General features: G+C 38.7%; 1 protein-coding gene across 3 annotated transcripts in view; it reads left to right on the forward strand.

The window, feature by feature from the left end:
• Nucleotides 1-20,828, forward strand: part of SLC4A4 (solute carrier family 4 member 4) — a 368,399-nt gene extending 347,571 nt beyond the window's left edge. Inside the window, exons 23-27 of one of the 3 annotated variants that reach the window (XM_069743508.1) lie at nt 2,645-2,818; nt 5,209-5,370; nt 11,027-11,117; nt 14,303-14,379; nt 20,131-20,828. In XM_069743508.1, coding sequence (XP_069599609.1) covers nt 2,645-2,818; nt 5,209-5,370; nt 11,027-11,117; nt 14,303-14,346 — 471 coding nt within the window. In that variant the 3' untranslated portion in view covers nt 14,347-14,379; nt 20,131-20,828. Of the gene's footprint in view, nt 1-2,644; nt 2,819-5,208; nt 5,371-11,026; nt 11,124-14,302; nt 14,380-20,130 lie in introns of all 3 variants that reach the window. The other 2 variants (XM_069743507.1, XM_069743505.1) reach the window with 2 other exon arrangements.
• The last annotated feature ends 310 nt before the right edge of the window (nt 20,829-21,138 follow it).

Genomic DNA, 21,138 nt, shown 5'->3' on the forward strand with positions numbered 1-21,138 from the left:
CACATGTACTTATGCTGGCTAACAGATGTAAATCATTGAGCTGCGGCGATGAAAACTAAAACTCAGAGCATTAAAAAATACTCGGTTGAAAAAAAGGAGAGGAAAGAACCACTCAAGAGAAATGCACACCACCGCTCTACAGTCATGGCCAAAAGTTTTGAGAATGAGACAAATATTAATTTTTCCAAATCTACTGCTTCATTTTTTCTAATGGCAATTTGCATATACTCCTGAATGTCAGAGTGATCAGCTTAAGAGCAATTACTGTACTTGCAAAGTCAATATTTGCCCAGAAAATGAACTTTAACCCCCAAAACACATTTCAACATCATTGCAGTCCTGCCTTAAAAGGAGCAGCTAACATCGTTTTAGTGATTGATCCATTAACACAGGTGTGGGTGTTGATGAGGACAGGGCTGGCGATCAATCAGTCATGATTAAGTAAGAATGACATCACTGGACACTTTAAAAGGAGGCTGGTGCTTGGTATCATTGTTTCTCTTCAGTTAACCTTGATTATCTCTAAAGAAACACGTGCAGCCATCATTGCACTGCACAAAAATGGCCTAACAGGGAAGAGTATCGCAGCTACAAAGATTGCACCTCAGTCAACAATCTATCGCATCATCAAGAACTTCAAGGAGAGAGCTTCCATTGTTGTCAAAAAGGCTCCAGGGTGCCCAAGAAAGACCAGCAAGCGCCAGGACCGTATCTTAAAACTGTTTCAGCTGCGGGATCGGACTACCAGCAGTGCCGAGCTTGCTCAGGAATGGCAGCAGGCTGGTGTAGGTGCTTCTGCACGCACTGTGAGGCGGAGACTCTTTGAGCAAGGCCTGGTTTCAAGGAGGGCAGCAAAGAAGCCACTTCTCTCCAGAAAAAACATCAGGGACTGACTGATATTCTGCAAAAGGTACAGGGAGTGGACTGCTGAGGACTGGGGCAAAGTCATTTTCTCTGATGAATCCCCTTTTTGATTGTTTGGGACATCTGGAAAACAGCTTATTCGGAGAAGAAGAGGTGAGCGATACCACCAGCCTTGTCTCATGCCAACTGTAAAGCATCCTGAAACCATTCATGTGTGGGGTTGCTTCTCAGCCAAGGGAATCGGTTCACTCACAGTCTTGCCTAAAAACACAGCCATGAATAAAGAATGGTACCAGAATGTCCTCCAAGAGCAACTTCTCCCAACCGTCCAAGAGCAGTTTGGCGCCCAACAATGCCTTTTCCAGCATGATGGAGCACATTGCCATAAAGCAAAGATGATAACTAAATGGCTCATGGAACAACACATAGAGATTTTGGGTCCATGGCCTGGAAACTCCCCAGATCTTAATCCCATTGAGAACTTGTGGTCAATCATCAAGAGACAGGTGGACAAACAAAAACCAACAAATTCTGGCAAAATGCAAGCATTGATTATGCAAGAATGGACTGCTATCAGTCAGGATTTGGTCCAGAAGTTGATTGAGAGCATGCCAGGGAGAATTGCAGAGGTCTTGAAGAAGAAGGGTCAACACTGCAAATATTGACTTGCTGCATTAACTCATTCTAACTGTCAATATAACCTATTGGTACTCATAATATGATTGCAATTATATATCTGTATGTGATATAAACATCAGACAAACACTATTAAAAACCAGAGGGCAGCAGATCATGTGAAAATATAGTTTTGGTGTCATTCTCAAAATTTTTGTCCATGACTGTATATGTATATATAACAAAAGGCAAACTTTATTGACAACACCAATAAAAACATCTAAAAACAGTGGTAATATTGACAACCCTTTAGCCGGGGTTAGCTATATTGTGCACTTCGGCACACAGGTATTAGGATATTAGGACATTTCACATGATTGACGCTCTGTATTGTGTTTATATCTAATTTATGTCTATTTACCTGCTCATTTGCGGGATGACGTGAGTTTATGTGTTTACCACTGTTTTTAGATGTTTTTATTGGTGTTGTCAATAAAGTTTGCCTTTTTTATATATACATATAGAGCCGTGGTGTGCATTTCTCTTGAGTGATTCTTTCCTCTCCTTTTTTTTCAATTATGTCTTTTGACCACTTGTTTGCACCCCTGCAATATTGATCTGTTAATGGGTTGTGCGCCAGTTTTCTAATTATATTACTAAAAAATACTCGGAGGACTCCCGAGCATGCTCGAGAAATCTCGAGTAACGAGTATATTCGCTCATTACTAGTAATAAAATTAAAGAAGTGCTCCCATCAAATTCCTTTTAATATATCATCATATTACGTATCACTGTGTACTTACAATTGCCCATTTTGCCTTTCTACTCGGTAAATAGTTCTATAATTATGCAATATAGAGGATAACATTTTTGATGGGTGTGCTTCTTTAAAAGGGTAATCAACGGATATAATTCACCTCAGTTACACTCTTAAGTGAAACTTTCTTCATTGATTAATATTTGGAACCTGTCAATTATTAATGTTTATGATTATTGAATTGTATCTGGGAAGATCTCAAATCTGTAATGTGGAAAAGCCCAATGATAAAATAATGTCCATAACATCCGTTAGCAGTGTTTCACTTTATTTACAGTATATAAAAAAGTTTTCTGTGCTTGGGATGTGCCACCACTTACTAATGATATTCATATTCTTTTTATCCAGTTCATGGATCGCCTGAAGCTGCTTTTGATGCCTGCGAAACATCAGCCAGACTTCATCTATTTACGCCATGTTCCCTTGCGGAGGATACATCTATTCACTTTCATTCAGATTGTATGTCTGGCATTACTCTGGATTCTGAAATCAACAGTTGCTGCTATTATATTCCCAGTTATGGTGAGTGAATTACACGAATTTTAGAATTTTATTGTATAATTGTATTACAGGTGATTGATATTTCACTCTAATAGTATACCTTATAGTCCCAAATAATACACAATAATTTAAATAATATTAATCACAGATACTTACAATGGATGTCTGATATTTACAACCGGCGTAAGCAATAGAAGTAACAATTAGATAATAATTAAGCCTAATGTTCATTCCCATATTCAAATTTCAAAATATTTAAAATGGAGGAATAGGTACTGGAAAGAATTAGGAGGCAGCAATGTTATTTTTGGAGAGCAGTGGCCTTCTTCTTGCATTTCTGCCATGCACACCATGGCTGTTCAGTGTCCTTCTGATTTTGGACTCATAAACATTAACATTAGTTAATGTGAGAGAGGCCTTTAGTGGCTTAGACATTATCTTGGGTTCCTTTAGGACCTTGTAGAATATAATAAGCCTTGCTCTTTGAGTGATCTTTGTTAGTTGTGCACTACTGGGAAATGTAATAATGTTCTTTAAGTTCCTATATTTGTATTTAACCTGTCTGACTGTGGATTGGTAAAGTTTAAACTTTTTGGAGATTTTTGTTCTATTTTTTCCAGCGAAATGAGCACCAACAACTTTTCCTCAGAGGTCTTGACACACTTCCACAATGGAGTTCTAAAAATCAAACTTTTATAGATCCCTGTACTTTCGAAATCATAGGTCACCCACTTACATCTGATTGTCATTCTATTGATTGAAAACACCAGAATTTAATCTAACTTTGAAGCTATCTGTAAATCCACATGCCTGTGCCACTCACCGACGTGATTTTGGATGATTTTCCTTGTGTAGGAAATAGCAAAGTCTAATATTTTTGACTAATTTGTTTGAGTTGGTTCTGCTTATCAACTTTTAGGACCTGTATGAAAATGTAATGTAGGTTTAGGTCAAGCTTATGCAGAAATATAGAAAATCCTGAAGGGTTTAAAAACGTTCAGGTTGCACTGTATCATTCCCATGTATAGACTAAATAAGTCTATTATGCACTAGATTTGCATATAGGATTGTTACAGAAAGTGTATTGGAGAAATGTTATTTAATTTTTCCTAAAAAAAAACCCTCGATAATAATAATTTGGTGTGAGTAGAATACCCATTCATGACTTATGAACAAACATACTAAAAGTATCTTTCAACTCTCTGACCTATCCATAAAGAAGTATCATTTCTCCTTGCGGAGATTGACATGCCAAGATGAGGAGACTTAAAGCCGCAATGCTCCTCTGAGAAATATGCTAATTATGTAAATTGTCTCTTCAGAGAGGAAGGGTACCGTCACACTATACGATTTACCTACGATCACGACCAGCGATATGACCTGGCCGTGATCGTAGGTAAATCGTAGTGTGGTCGCTGGGGAGCTGTCACACAGACAGCTCTCCAGCGACCAACGATGCCGAGGTCCCCGGGTAACCAGGGTAAACATCGGGTAACTAAGCGCAGGACCGCTCTTAGTTACCCGATGTTTACCCTGGTTACAAGCGTTAAACTAAAAAAAAACAAACAGCACATACTTACATCTGGTGTCCGTCACGTCCCTTGCAGTCTGCTTCCTGCACTCAGTGACTGCCGGCCGTAAAGTGAAAGTGAAAGCACAGCCGCTGTGCTCTGCTTTCACTTTACAGCCGGCAGTCACAGTGCGAGAAGCAGAGACGGCAAGGGACCTGACGGACACCAGAATGTAAGTATGTGCTGTTTGTTTTTTTAGTTTAACGCTTGTAACCAGGGTAAACATCGGGTAACTAAGCGCGGTCCTGCGCTTAGTTACCCGATGTTTACCCTGGTTACAAGTGAACGCATCGCTGGATCGCATCGCTAGATCGGTGTCACACACACCGATCTAGCGATGACAGCGGGAGATCCAGCGATGAAAGAAAGTTCCATACGATCTGCTACGACGTACGATTCTCAGCAGGATCCCTGATCGCTGCTGCGTGTCAGACACAGCGATATCGTAACGATATCGCTGGAACGTCACGAATCGTACCGTCGTAGCGATCGAAATGTTATAGTGTGACGGTACCCGAAGGGGACTAGAACTCTAATGCAACCTATTGGAAGGTAGCAATCCTACAAGTCAATGTTGACTCTTTAACGAGCCTTGTCACATGACTTAGGATAATGTGGCACTAGAGTTCCAGTTCTCTTCCTCTCTGAAGAGACAATTTGCATAATTAACTCTCTGACATTAAAGTCTTCCCATAAAACCATCTTGATCAGCCTGTATCCATGCAAAAATTCTAAAGAAAATATCCTATACAATCTTTTTTATTTCAGTTCACTGCTAGTATCAGAGATGTGCAAAATAAAATTTTCAGAAATCCTTACAATGACACAATCCTCTTACAGATTCTGGCTCTAGTAGCGGTGAGGAAAGCCATGGACTACCTCTTCTCCCAGCATGATCTTAGCTTCCTAGATGATGTGATTCCCGAGAAAGACAAGAAGAAGAAGGAAGATGAGAAGAAAAAGAAAAAGAAGAAAGGAAGTGTGGACAGCGACAACGATGATGTAAGGAATACTTTTTCACTTGAACATATGCACATCTTTCTTCCTTCTGGCAAGGTCTGAAGGTCAAATTTACTTATAAAAAGAGCCACTGTCTACACTTACTTGGAAGGAGGGAGATGGTTCTTCAAGCCTGGGCAAAAAAAAAACCTACTTTAGAATTTTGTTAAAAAACCCAACTCTTTAGGCCGTAGTTGTTCATGAAATGCATTAATGGTCATAGAAACATTGATAACAAGTGAACCGTTCTGTAGGCATATATTGTAGTGTAATTCCTCAAATAATCCATGATTGTTCTCGGAATCAACACTCTTTTTTTCTAAGTCTTATTAAGCACAAACACTTCACCTTAGCTTCGCCATCGTAAGATTTACCATAATGTTCCTCTACAGTCTATTACATTGCACACATTACCCATTCTATGACAACCCCAACTGTTCGGATGATTATGAGATTTGAAATGGCATTTGATGCCTTTTATTATAATCCCAGCTTAACATTTAAGCTTTGTATATGTGTCTGTCCATAGTGGGACATGAGAACTAATCTTCATGTTTGCATCTAAGTAATGAACTCTAGCTTGCTAATGAAAGTATTAGATGGGATAATCTAACTTAATGGATACGGCATAAATTTTGTTCAGGTTTATACATAGCTTTATGATCTTAAATGTACCGTAATCAGTTTTTCTGCAGTCACATTCATTTTCTTGACTATGTAAATAAGATGATATTTTAAGTGCTGTCAATGAAGTTTATGGAAGTCCTAGTAATCCCTGATGTTAGAAGAAATCATTTTCATTGTGGACAGTCAGCCCTATATTAGAGGACTCGGATAAGGCATGATGCCGGGCCTTTGAAAGCCCTTCTGGCAATTCTGATATCCACTCATTTATTTCACAGATGTTTATAGTAGTTGGAATATCCCTTTGATGATTGTGCTGCATTAGCACATGTAATTTTAAGTTTTTATCCTATCCCAATGCTATGTTACAGTGTTTATTAAGTTAAAAGCTTCTTCAACAGCTACTACAATATGACATCCTTCAGCAAAGCATCGATTATACAGTATATGATCCTTACCCGAACAATTTTATACTATGTATTTATTGTTACATTATGGCTTCCACATTGGAGCAACTCATGAATTTGTCATATTTTCGTGCACCATTAAATATCTATCACTTATCACTTGTTATTGTTAGCTTAGTTGACCCATAAGTTCGAAAAAAGGCAGAAAATTAGTTTTAGGGCTAATATTAAAGAAGCCCTCCTAGAGACTTTTTTTTCCTCTAAATTTGTGTTTATACTGTAGTGTCAGTGTGCTAATATACTCGCCTACTTCCGGGATCTGTCAGGCACCCGGTGCCATCTGCTCCTCTTCTCAGTGATGTCATCGCTCTCCAGAGTCTCTGGGTCTCACTACCCTCTGTGTGACCTGGATGTGGCTGTTACAATGTAAGCATAGCCGGGCTCCATAGACTTGTATTGCAAAACAGAATTCCAGCTCACGCAAGGAGCACAGAGTTATCCAGAAGGTATGAATAGTGGTGGCGTCACTGAGAAGAGGAGCTGGATACTGGAGAAGACAGTGGTAGGTGAATGTATTAACATGTAATTAGAGTGAAGACGGGTGATCGGCACAGCTGCGATTTCACAGGGATTTGGTCGTGTACGGTCTTAGAAATCTTGGGTGCCAACCCATAAGGAATATACAAAGACAATGTCCATGTCCAAAGGAAAAAAGATAAAGGTGGCACTCACCTGTCCCAATATATTGTCCTTTATTTTTCTACGGGACCTGTAGAAGCCCATACCAGCGCAAAACGGCTGTCATCCTGTGTTTCCACTCAGAACTTTCCTGCCTCTTTGTTTTAACCCATATCTGACCTCAGACGGGATAGTACGTCTGAGGTCAGATCCCCTGCTTTGATGCAGGGCTCCGCGGAGAGCCCGCATCAAAGCTGGGACATGTCAGCTGTTTTGAACAGCTGACATGTGCCCGCAATAGGTGCGGGCAGAATCGCGATCTGCCCGCACCTATTAACTAGTTAAATGCCGCTGTCAATCGCAGACAGCGGCATTTAACTACCGCATCCGGCCGGGCGGCCGGAAATGACGTTATCGCCGACCCCCGTCACATGATCGGGGCTCGGCGATGCGTCTCCATTGTAACCATAGAGGTCCTTGAGACCTCTATGGTTACTGATGACCGGTGGCTGTGAGCGCCACCCTGTGGTCGGCGCTCACAGCACACCTGCATTTCTGCTACATAGCAGCGATCAGCAGATCGCTGCTGTGTAGCAGAGCCGATCGCGTTGTGCCTGCTTCTAGCCTCCCATGGAGGCTATTGAAGCATGGCAAAAGTAAAAAAAAAAAGTTAAAAAAAATGTGAAAAAAATAAAAAAAAAATAAAAATTTAAATCACCCCCCTTTCGCCCCAATCAAAATAAATCAATAAAAAAAAATCAAATCTACACATATTTGGTATCGCCACGCTCAGAATCGCCCGATTTATCAATTAAAAAAAAGCATTAACCTGATCGCTAAACGGCGTAGCGAGAAAAAAATTCGAAACGCCAGAATTACGTTTTTTAGGTCGCTGCGACATTGCATTAAAATGCAATAACGGGCGATCAAAAGAACGTATCTGCACCAAAATGCTATAATTAAAAACGTCATCTCGGCACGCAAAAAATAAGCCCTCAACTGACCCCATATCACGAAAATTGGAGACGCTACAAGTATCGGAAAATGGCGCAATTTTTTTTTTTTTTTTTTTTTTAGCAAAGTTTGGAATTTTTTTTCACCACTTAGATAAAAAATAACCTAGTCATGTTAGTTGTCTATGAACTCGTACTGACCTGGAGAATCATAATGGCAAGTCAGTTTTAGCATTTAGTGAACCTAGCAAAAAAGCCAAACAAAAAACAAGTGTGGGATTGCACTTTTTTCGCAATTTCACCTCACTTGGAATTTTTTTCCCGTTTTCTAGTACACGACATGCTAAAACCAATGATGTCGTTCAAAAGTACAACTCGTCCCGCAAAAAATAAGCCCTCACATGGCCAAATTCACAGAAAAATAAAAAAGTTATGGCTCTGGGAAGGAGGGGAGTGAAAAACGAACACGGAAAAACGAAAAATCCCAAGGTCATGAAGGGGTTAATGTAAACCCAAATAAAAGGACATTTTATTGGACAGGTGAGTGCCACTTTTCTTTTTTCCTTTGGACATGGAATGTGTTAACATACTGACACTACAGTATATCCACTTAGGGGAAAAAACTGTTCATGGCAGTGCTTCTTTAAGAATATGAGATATAAGTAAAATAAAAATTTTTAATCATTTCTGTACTGCAATGTCCAAATATAATATAGTTATTGATATTCTAAAATCGAATTTTTCCACCATTAAGGAGTAACTTTTGTTTAAAATTATTTTTAAAAATCAATAGTACATGTAATAAATGGAAACTTTGTGTTATATCTTATTATAGAAATTTACTTCTCTTGAAGTTCATTCTCTGTCCTCCGCAGTACATGACTGCGCAAGGCAAGATTGCGTGTACTATAGGGGACAGAGAATGAACTTCAATCCAATATTGCGGCCAGCATGCAGCCAGCCGGTAGGAAAGGGTGAATAAAACACCCAAAAACTCCGCCCATATGACCGAAAACCGGTCCCGCCAAATTCAGGTGACAGGTTCCTTTTAAAACTAAAAAGACAATAGCTCTAAATATGGAATTTTCCATGCATCCCTGGCATAGACTTATAACTATGGCAATAGTATGAACATAACATGTGACATACATATTATTCTTATTACCCTTCATAAAATACAAAGCTACCAAATGAAAACTGTCATTGGACAAGTGTGCTTGCTTTATGGCCCCACTACTGTAAAATTGTTCGTGAGAAGGCCAAGTCAAATCTACAGTTGTGGATAAGACAAGATGTGGGAGCCTGATATATGCTGCTTTTCTGTAGCTCTATGTTGGATGTTATTGTAATTACTTGACCTTAAAGAATTTTCTTGAGGTTTATGACCTGGTGGTAGAGCGTAGTCCTCTGTGAGTCGTCAGGTCATCCACCTTCAACCCGGCGGCTTGTTTTTCATCTTACTGTTCTGGTCAATGCACTAAAATACATACACTCTTGTAAACGTTATTTTCTCTTTTTATTGAATTTCTGCAACATTGGTTTGTGCTAAAGGAATTCTCTTTATCTTGATGTTTATGATCATGATAAGGCTCATAATGGTTTGATGCAGACTGATATTGAGAGCAAGTGTCTACAGAGAACTTCGTATATGCTCAAGAACTCATTAATTGGCCGTATACGATAGGTATAAATTTGGCGGACCATCCAACGTTAATGTGAAGTTCTTACTTATGGTGAAGAGTCAGCTAGATTAGCTGAATTCATCATGGTTGGCTTTTTCTGTTAACAAACGTCAAATATGAAGATCAAAAGGCAGAAGACTATGTTGTGTGGTCTTCCAGTAGCCAAATAACTATACTGAAGGCCGGTTTACACAACACAGATTAGATAACTGAAATTTGACTCTCATGCATCGACCCATGTAAAAATGTCTACCAATTATACCACAAAAGTGCAAACACTTAATTGTCACATAATTTATTCAGACACAAAATGGTCATTGTCAGCAGCTTATTTCCTTGGGGATGAACAATTGCACAAAAAGTATTTGTCCTAAATTGCTGCTGATGATATTGCAGCCCCTTTTAAGGGCAAGAAAACAATCAACTTGCTATATTCTCAAACAAATATTGTTATGGGCTGATGGGCCTTAAAGGGAATCTGTCTTCAGATTTTTGCTGCCTCATTTGAGAACAGCATGATGTAGGGACAGATACTCTGATTCCCAACTATGTATCACTTACTGGGCTGCTTGCTGCAGTTTTGACTAAGTTTTATTTATAGCAGATATCCTGGCTCTCAGAATGCTAAGCTTTGTATAACCGCATCCAAACCACTGATTGACAGTTTTCTGTGTGCACTGTGCATAGGCATAAAGCTGCCAATCAGTGTAAGGGGAGGGGTTATACAGACCTCATGAATTTAGAGGGCTACATAGCAGCAGGTTTACTAGACCTCTCTTTCCTGCTGATAAATCAATGATGTAATCAAAACTATAGCAAATAGCCTAGTAATTGAGGCATAGCTGAAATCGGGGGCTTTGTTTCTATTTCATGATATTCCCAGATTAGATGGCAAAGTCCGGGTGACATATTCCCTTTTAATGCTTTGGGTTTTTTTTTCTATTTTTTACAGGTTTTTAGTGTGCTCTTTTTGAGTTCTTTGCTACATTTCCTTTTACCAATCTGTGCCACAAATTGTATAAACATACTTGGTTCCACAGTCACTGATTCTTTCTTTGTCATTGTTTTAAAATATTATTCTTGGATATCTGAAATGCTTTGTAGAAATTAAAGTAAGGAATTATGTTTCCTGTTTGGAGATTTCTGTTAATATCCACGTGAAAATAAAAAAGGGGGAAGCAGTTAACATGTCAATAGTATGACTTCTTCCATGTAATGTTGCCTGCACATCAACCATGCCACAGGAGGGACGGTCTGCTCTACACGCGGAAGTCACAATGTTTGTTCTAAGATTTGTTACACATTTCTTTCACAGTCTGACAGCCCTTATTCAGAAAAAGTCCCCAGTATTAAAATCCCAATGGACATCATGGAACAGGAACCGTTCCTTTCCGATAGCAAACCTGGTGAGAGTGAGTAGATCTAACCACTTGCATGCCACCTGCGAGCAGTCCTTCTCACAAATCACTTTCCCGTCACTCATCTTCTAATTATCTTTTTGTCTTCACGTGTCCACTAAAGATCTTGCCTGAGCTTCTAACTTCATCCCTAACTGTGTTCTTCATGAAATAACCTTTGTAAAACCTATTAACCAAATACCGCATTAGGGTTTATAGAACTTCAAGCTGTGATTAATAAGACCAGTAAGCATTGTGGGATTCCATAAAAGCTTGACTTTTTTTTTTCAGATTAGCCAGTGGAAGAAAACAGTACACTATGGTAAATTTGAGTCCAGCCCATGATAGTGCTGACATTTTTATTGCTTGCCCCATTTGGTCTTGTTTTTTATCTTAACTCCTTGACCAGTAACCCACATTGATAATCCCAGAATGTTGGTAGTCTCGAAGGCCACATGGGCACCACACTTTTTTAGGCTACCAAAGTAAAAAGACATGGGATACTGAGGCCCAGGCTGGATTTTTATTATTAGTAATCATTTTTGTAATGTATTGTGGACCCACACAGTGGTTTACAAGAAAAAATTCCCCATTTTTATTGACAGCTCTTGCTGTACGTCAATCTTATGGCCCATACTCATTCAATTTGCATGTTTTTCCAAGTGGTTAACCCATATTGCATACATAACCTTTCCCAGTCCAATTCTCCTGATCCCCATTAGAAATTAGGGATGGAGAGTATGTACTTCCCTTGCCATAGGCTTCTTTATATTGGCATGGCAGTAATAAATGCCAATATTAATTGTTATTATTTTTGTTTAATCCTTCGCTTGCAGATATTTGACCCTTGTGAGAGTCTTTGCTAAATTCTCCAGCTCATATTAAACCAAAGTAATAATTCTAATCCTTGATTGCAAGTGACATGTTAATCCTGATCTAAAAAAAAGCTTGCGTATTACTGACCTTCGTTCCAGCGTAGCTAAGCACCGTGTACAAAACTACACTTAAACTTTCTGTCTTTTACATCACTTGTCTGGTGGTTCTTAGTAATATTAGGTTATCTAACCAAAACTCCACGTTTTCTTCTAATTCTTTGTGTTTCCTTTGGTTCCCAACTTATTTATAAACCTATTAATGATCATGATAATGCTTGATCAGTGATCCTCGTCATCTCCAGGACATCCTAATTCACCATCAACAGATGATTTGTCATTGTGTTTCATCTGTCATCTTCTGTGTTTCCTTCCATCTACGATCACACCATTTAGACGTGTCAACAAATGTATTATATTGATACTGTAATGTCCTCAAATCATTAGGTTTCCTTTGTTTGCGATTTATTGCATGTTGTTGTTGCTTGAAGGTGTAGACGGGAGTTGTCTACAAGCTATTGGTTTCCATCTTTATTATAAGGATATTAGAACTTCTGCAAGGAGATCTGTGATGGGATTAAAGTATTAACTGAGCTATGAGCTTATATGCATTGAAAGAATTTCACAGTAGGCAGAAAAATAATTGGCTACTATTACTTGGCTGCATGTTCCATTTACACTATAGGCTTTCATGTTAAGACATCATAGCTTACCAAAGAAATTACTTTTTTAGTACTTGAAGAGTTGTCAGGCGTAAGTGCCATTTAAGCCTTTTGCCGATTGAACCTAAAGTTCTTAAAGTTGTTACAATTTCTGATGCTTATTCTTAGAAAATAAATAGGAAACCAATACCTTTAAAAATGGAAGTAATCTACATCTTCTTTATGATGGATATGCTGTTATTTCACTGTATCTTTTCTTTCAGGTGCCATGATTTGTCAGTAACTACTTGATATTAACCTCATCATTTCACTCCATGATTATCCATTATCCCATTCATGTATATTATACCTATGTGTGTTAAATGTTACCAAATGACAGCATACTAGGAAATATATACAAGATTTCAGACTCCACCTCTTTGAGAAGACCATTCCTAAGCCAGATTATATTTCCTGTGCCACGTGTTCTTTTAGAAGACCACCATCTGGAAGACCACTTTTCAATGTTTTTTTGGTGGCCACTATTTTACATTAAATCTCTGAATAATGTATATAAAGCAAGCTAATATACAAATATCCCCTTTCAGAGAGGAAAAGGACTTGAAATCTAGCGCTATCAATTGGATGTAGCAATCTTAAATGTAAATATCGACCTTTTAAAGAGCCTTGTCACATGGCTTAGGATAAAAAGCCAAACCAGACACTCCATTTGTAGATTTGTGTTCTTAGGAGGAGTAGGGGTGCAGCTCCATTTGTAGATTTGTGTTCTGGGGTGGGTGGGGGTGCAGCTCCTCAGTGCAAAACCAGAGATCTAATTTGGTTAGGTGAGAGGCTTCTAACTATGTCAATCACCTAGCCAATCAGATCTCCTGCTTTGCACTGATAAGGGGCAAAAAAAAAAGAAACACGTGTCTGTAAATGGGGTTTTTGGTTTGGTTTCTTATCCTTAGTCATGTGGTTAGGCTTGTTATACGGTTGATATTGACTTTATGTCTGCATTTAATTGTTAGCACCAGAGTTCATCTGTGAAGATGCTAATTGCCGTACATATTTTATTTCCCAAAGAAGCATTATATGGCCTATAAGTCTCCTTACAATGGCTTGATGCTCTCCAGAAGGAGAAACTTTCCCCATGAAGCTAATAAATGGTGGGCCACACTTTAGGGTATGGAATGAAATAATCCTACACTATTCTCCTGAAATGTATGGATTTTAATATGATGGAATGCTTTCAGCCCTACATAGAAGTCAGTTGTTCTCCTGTAGTATATGTTTGCACACAGATACATCATAGCCTTAAGCTGTTTTTACATGCCCTTTATTTTGGTGGGCAGGGGGTCTTCAGAAAACATAGAGGATACATGGCTGAGTTGGGCCGGATTCATGTACCAAACTCATACATTTCTCCGAATGAGTTTGTGATGTGGACTTAACAGCTCATCGATGCCATCCGCGACACATCCATGTAATGTCCGTTACAGACAAACACATGATTCTTTAGTAGTAAAAAAAAAATCCACAGTAATGTAGCCAACATTTAATGTCATCATTGTGAGTACCAGTTGCCACTATTTCACTAATATTGCATGCATTTCCTATATTATAGCCTGGCTACACGCATATCATTGATCTGTTTTCTTCTTTTATTAACTAAAAACAGGAGAAAAGCCATTCACATTCCTTGAACGACACACATCTTGCTGAAAAGCATCCTTTTACTCAATCAACTATGCCAAGGTAAGCTGTCTAATATACATAGATCTTACTGTATACCTAAGGGTGCGAATATGTCCAGTCTATATCTTCTTGATGGGAAATCCACTGCATATTACAGTATCAGCATTGTAGATAAGATTTTATGGAAGTCCACAGTGTAAATTGACTGGTTCTGCAGATTTCCAGTCCAATTTCTATTGTGGATTTTCACTGTGGATTTCAAATTGCAGCAGTTTCACAACCAAATTTGCAACAAAATCTGTAGAATTTGGTATGGCTGTAAGTGCAGATGAGGCATACCCCTAATGAGGTTTGTTATCTTTTACCAGAAAATATATGATAACCACTACTTGGAATTATATCTATTACTGCTACAAGAGACCAAAATGCAATGATAGCTCACTTCTATAAGGCTTTCTTCATTAATTAAAGAATAAATATCCTCTTTTTGGTCAATTATTCTGAAGTAACGGCATTACATGGGGTCTTTTTCTACGATTCATAGTCTGTGTAGTAATGAAGGGAGAGTATGTACAGTACCACAGCTCCATAGCTGTCAGCTCTGCCTGCCCATGCAGTGCACACAAATTAACCCAAGAAATTAATGGAAGTCTAAAATTACTATTGAAACCAAGCAGCACCCTTGGCATGGCTGAGTAGTTCAGTGCACTTATCCTCCTACATCTTTTGCTGAGTAGTTCAGTGCACTTTTCCTTCTACATCTTTGCCCGAGTACTTCAGTACAATTTTCCTCCTAAATATTTAGCTGAGTAGTTCAGTGCACTTTTCCTCCTACATCTTTTGCTGAGTAGTTCAGTGCACTTTTCCTCCTACATTTTTAGCTGAGTAGTTCAGTGCACTTTTCCTCCTACATATTTAGCTGAGTAGTTCAGTGCACTTTTCCTCCTACATCTTTTGCTGAGTAGTTCAGTGCACTTTTCCTCCTACATCTTTGGCTGAGTAGTTCAGTGCACTTTTCCTCCTACATATTTAGCTGAGTAGTTCAGTGCACTTTTCCTCCTACATCTTTGGCTGAGTAGTTCAGTGCACTTTTCCTCCTACATCTTTGGCTGAGTAGTTCAGTGCACTTTTCCTCCTACATCTTTTCCATCTAACTCCACCCTTCCATGACTCATGTAAGTCCAGAACTGTCAATTAAGAAAGAGGTAGGCGGAGAACTAGATGGAAAACAAGCAGCACCCTTGGCATGGCTGAGTAGTTCAGTGCACTTATCCTCCTACATCTTTTGCTGAGTAGTTCAGTGCACTTTTCCTTCTACATCTTTGCCCGAGTACTTCAGTACAATTTTCCTCCTAAATATTTAGCTGAGTAGTTCAGTGCACTTTTCCTCCTACATCTTTTGCTGAGTAGTTCAGTGCACTTTTCCTCCTACATTTTTAGCTGAGTAGTTCAGTGCACTTTTCCTCCTACATATTTAGCTGAGTAGTTCAGTGCACTTTTCCTCCTACATCTTTTGCTGAGTAGTTCAGTGCACTTTTCCTCCTACATCTTTGGCTGAGTAGTTCAGTGCACTTTTCCTCCTACATATTTAGCTGAGTAGTTCAGTGCACTTTTCCTCCTACATCTTTGGCTGAGTAGTTCAGTGCACTTTTCCTCCTACATCTTTGGCTGAGTAGTTCAGTGCACTTTTCCTCCTACATCTTTTCCATCTAACTCCACCCTTCCATGACTCATGTAAGTCCAGAACTGTCAATTAAGAAAGAGGTAGGCGGAGAACTAGATGGAAAACAAGTAGGTGGTAAGGTGCACTGAACTACTCAGCCATGTTAAGAGTGCTCTTGAGCTTGTTTATAGCAGTCATTTTTTACTGACACACTCCCTTTCAATAGGGCTTATGGTATTATGACAGCATACTGAAAGATCCAAGGATGCACCAAGTGGGTGGACTCGGTTTGAACTGTGCTGACAGACTCCTTTTAAATATTATTATTTTTTTATTATTATTTATATAGCACCATTAACATGTACATGAGAAGGAGTTACATCAAAATACAAATATCACTTACAGTAAACAAACTAACAATGACAGACTGGTACAGAGGGGATATGACCCTGCCCTTGCGGGCTTACATTCTACAGGATTATGGGGAAGGAGACAGCAGGTCGAGGGTTGCAGTAGCTTTGATGGTGTTGAGCTGGCCGTGTGGTCATTACAGGCTGTAAGCTTTTTTGAAGAGGTAGGTTTTCAGGTTTCTTTTGAAGGATCCAAATGTGGTGGATAACCGGACGTGTTGGGGCACAGAATTCCAGAGGATGGGGGATATTCAGGAGAAATCTTGGAGGCGGTTGGGTGAGGAGCAAATAAGTGTGGAGGAGAGATGGAGGTCTTTGGAGCACCGGAGATTTCGTGAGGGAAGATATTAAGAGACTAATTCGGAAACATATCGAGGAGAAAGGTTAGGTAGGCCACAGAGGAGGATGTTGCAGTAGTGGAGGCGGGAGAATAGCATAAGTAGTGTATAATAGGGATAATATGTATTTACATTACATTCACAGCCCGTATACTATGTGCCAAAGGTATCACTTTTCCTGGTCTGGAATGCCAGAAGTGTCTTTTTGGGATTGGTCACTTCAAAAAACCTTTGCATACCTTATTTTTTCATTAAGTGAAAAGTGCAGTACAGTATTTAGCTTTATGGGACAAATCTACATTCAGATGAATGGAGTAATAAAAGGTTGCCATCAAGATTCCAGAGTGCAGTGTAAAAGAGACATAATATAGTTTTACTTTCTATGGTCTCAATCAACATTGTTCAATTAAAGCGCATAATCCTCAGAAATATGTTAGAAGGTAAATAGGATTAACTAAATCTGCATGGTGGTGTTAAAAACCCTTCAACTGGCTATTGAGTATGCTGCTGGTGGACTTCAATTACCAGCACTGGTGTGTGAGACCTGTAAGCCTAGTGGTCCAGGGAATAGTAGCATTTCAGTGGACGGGTACGTGGTAATGGGTACATTGTGTGGGGAATTTGGCGAGGAACATATGGAGAAGTAGCATAACGGAAACTAGACCGTTTATACAAATTGCACAATTATTCCCAATTTTCTTCCTACATTTATTACATGGTTCCTGCCCCATTAGACCTATATCAAAAGCTGTATTTTGCATTGTTTTTATTTTATTGCAGGAATGGATAGCACATAGATGACAATGTGTTGTGCCACTGATTTGTATGGCCCCACATACTTGCATGGATGATTTTAATCTGGAACTTGAATTAATAATATGCATATCTCCGTGATTTTTCATCACGGAGATATGTATATTAAAAAAATCACAGACATGTGAATAGCTTTTTTTAGGTTATAATGAGCAAATAAAGGAAAAAGTCTGCTCAGCCACTAGGAGATCCGAGGTATGGAGACTTGTGGTTCAACAAGGTAGGATAGGAAAATCGCAAAAATCCAGCATCAGGATCCTCTATAAAATCATATCTTTCTTACAAAACAGTATTATAAAATGTTGCACTTATATTTCCCCATAGATTATAATGAGTACTTATTCTATCTGTGAAGAACAATGATAGCACATGTACATTATGCGGAAAACAGAAGTTTCAATGAATCCTAATTAAAATGTACAATTTATTGTGCCGTTTTGAGTTTTTGAGATAGGGACTTGTAGTAGTTGTAGTATACTGCCCTTGCATAGAGCTGCATATTGACTGCTTCCGGACCGCTTGTAGATGATAAACATCTGGGTGGTCCATTTTCTATTCTGCAATGATGTTCTAGTACATCACTGCGTAGTAGAGGAGCTGCATCCAATCCTGCAACTGCAGGAGCTGGGATCTGGCTGTCAGGTACAGCCAGACTCCCCATATAGAAGGCAGAGATGGTTTGTTACTGTAGCGCTGTGTACACAGTATTAGGAAGCACTAAATAAATTGAAAATGAATGATAAATGCATAAATGGGACACATTTTTTAAACGTATTTCAGTGGCCATCCTAAAACATAAAATTAACAAAAAGAAACTATAAAAAACAGACACACTTCCTTTATTATCCCCACAATATCATACAAAATTGGCAAAAAAAATAAAAACAAAGAGTGTGACAATAGCAAAAAATGAAGCCCCATGTATCACAAAAAAATGCAATAATTATTTGAATATCTGATTTTTTTTTTGTTTTGCCGGCTCTTACCCCTCTCCTCATTCTCCTTACTATCATCGTTCCTCAGGTCTCAATCCTAGGCTCCCTTCTCTTCTCTCTATATACTGCCCCTACTGGACAAACAACCAATAGATTTGGGTTTCAGTATCATCTCTATGTTTATGACACCCAATTGTACACTTCTTTCCCTGTCATCACCCCCACCCTAGTACAAAATACCCAGGATTGTTTGTCCACTGTCTCTAATATAATGTTCTCGCTCTATCTGAAACTAAATCTCTCCAAAACTGAACTACTTGTGTTTCCTCCTTGTACTAACCTTACTCTACTTGATATTGAAATTACCCTGGAGGGTTCAACCACAACTCCCAAGCAGCACGCCCGCTGTCTTGGAGTTATATTTGACACACAACTTTCCTTTATTCCCTATATCCGATCACTCACTCGCTCATGTCACCTACATCTTAAAAACATCTCCAGAATCCGACATTTTCTCACCTTTCAAACTGCTAAAACTCTTTTACTGTCGCTCTTATTCACTCTCGTCTAGACTACTGCAATTCTCTTCTGATCAGTCTCTAACTAAACTCTCTCCTCTCCAATCCATCCTGAATGTGGCTGCCAGGATCATGTTTCTGTCCGCCTCCACCTTGTGCCAGTCATTACACTGGTTACCCTTTCAATACAGAATACAATATAAACTAATATCTCTCACCCACAAAGCTCTCCACAGTCCTGCACCGCCCTATATCTCCTCCCTCATCTCGGTCTATCGCCCTACACATTCCCTCCATTCTGAAACTGACCTAAGATTAAGATCCTCCATAATTTGAACCTTGCACCTCCGTCTCCAAGACTTCTCCTGTGCTGCACCAGTTCTCTGGAATGCACTTCCCCAAATGATCCGACTGTTACGTAGCCCCCATATTTTTAAGTGTGCTTTAAAAACGCATCTCTTTAAACAAACCTAGATTCTCAACTCACTATCCTAACTCTTCCCTGCTCCCTCCTTCTAAACATTATTCATAATCTGCTCCCTCCTACTCATCTGTCTCCACACCCTCCATGCACATGATAACTGCACTTGATAACACATTGGCTATTGACCGGATCATGCAGTTTTATATGAAAATCCCTATTTATTACAATTATCTTACCTTGTATTGAATTTATTGTAGGTATAAGTCCCCGTTTATTTGTAAAGTGCCGCAGAATATGTTGGCGCTTTATAAAATAAAATTATTATTATTATTTTTAAACAACATGTACGAAAATGCCCCAAAATGTGCGTAATCGGGTAAATAGACTGATCTTGAACTGATTAAGCTCAGATCCACTTTAACCAGTAATATTAAATATTGGTCAGAAAGATACAGTATGCCAGGCCCCGGTAAGTGAGTAAGCGGTCACATGTAGATAATAAAGTTATTAGTCTCCATCCTAACGGAAAAAATGTTGAACTGTGCACAATCATCATGTAAGTTATAGAAAAGTAATTGAAAATATTCTACGACGGTAGAGATCTTATAAGAAGATATGCATATGAATGAAAAATGAAGTCCATGCTATACACAACATTTCAGATGAGAAATATAACAATTCTTGTTTTTTTTTTTTTATTCGCTTTCCAGCCCACCAAGAACTCCCATACGACTTGTGCCTCAAATTAGAATAGAGCTGGAGCCAGACGAAGACCCTTATTTCTGGAGAAGCCGGGGAATTGAGACGACATTGTGAAACAATAAACCACTTTCTTTATCTTTTTGGACTTTTGCTAGCCAAAAATGAAATCTCCTACGCTCCATTGACTTTTAATGCTTGACAGAATAGCATTCTGTAAATGGCTTTTGCTGGATAAAGTGCTTCCACTGTGACATATACATCCCGGCTAGTATACCAACCAGTCATATCATATAATATGTCATTTTTTTTGCCTTTTTGACTGAGTATTCCAGGACTGGACGGAAAAGAAATGCGTGATGAACTGTCTCTATTTTACGCAGGAATTTCTGTCTTGATAAAAAGCAACTATGCAATATAATATAGAGCACTAGATACGTACACTCCGTCTGATAGATCTGCTAAGGTGTTTCTTACAAATCTAAAACCATAATATTAACCGAAGTAATTCTATTTTGGTACTTGACTGATGATGATGTATTGATTATAAAGAACCAATTGCCATAAGGTAATATGCCCCATTGTTATGCATCTTACGCTATGAAAACGCTAAAGAGTGTTTCATATTCTAGCTTTTGTCTTTAAATTATGGGGCCTAACCTTCAACTTATATATTGTTAATTTTTTTTAAGCTTTTTTTAATGACTGTAAAAAAAATGATTTTTTTTTCCTGCAGCAGGAAACCTATAGTGATAAGTCGTAGGTCTACCTCTCATTTGTAGAAACTGGCTTTTCTGTATGAATGTCTTGTATAAAATGTGATTTATATGATAACAATATTCATTCTATAGGGCTCGATGAAATCTTAGCATTTTTGTACTTGTTTTAAACTGATCAATGAAGTCATTTCAGAGGTAGAAGACAATTTTTTTTTTTTAATGAGGGAGGCAAGGGTTAACTTATAATCCATTATTTTAAGTGGTGTGAAAAGTATTTATAAGTATATAGGCAATAATTAA

The sequence above is a fragment of the Ranitomeya imitator genome, chromosome 1 (assembly GCF_032444005.1).
Source record: "Ranitomeya imitator isolate aRanImi1 chromosome 1, aRanImi1.pri, whole genome shotgun sequence".
NCBI classification, from domain to species: Eukaryota; Metazoa; Chordata; class Amphibia; order Anura; family Dendrobatidae; genus Ranitomeya; species Ranitomeya imitator.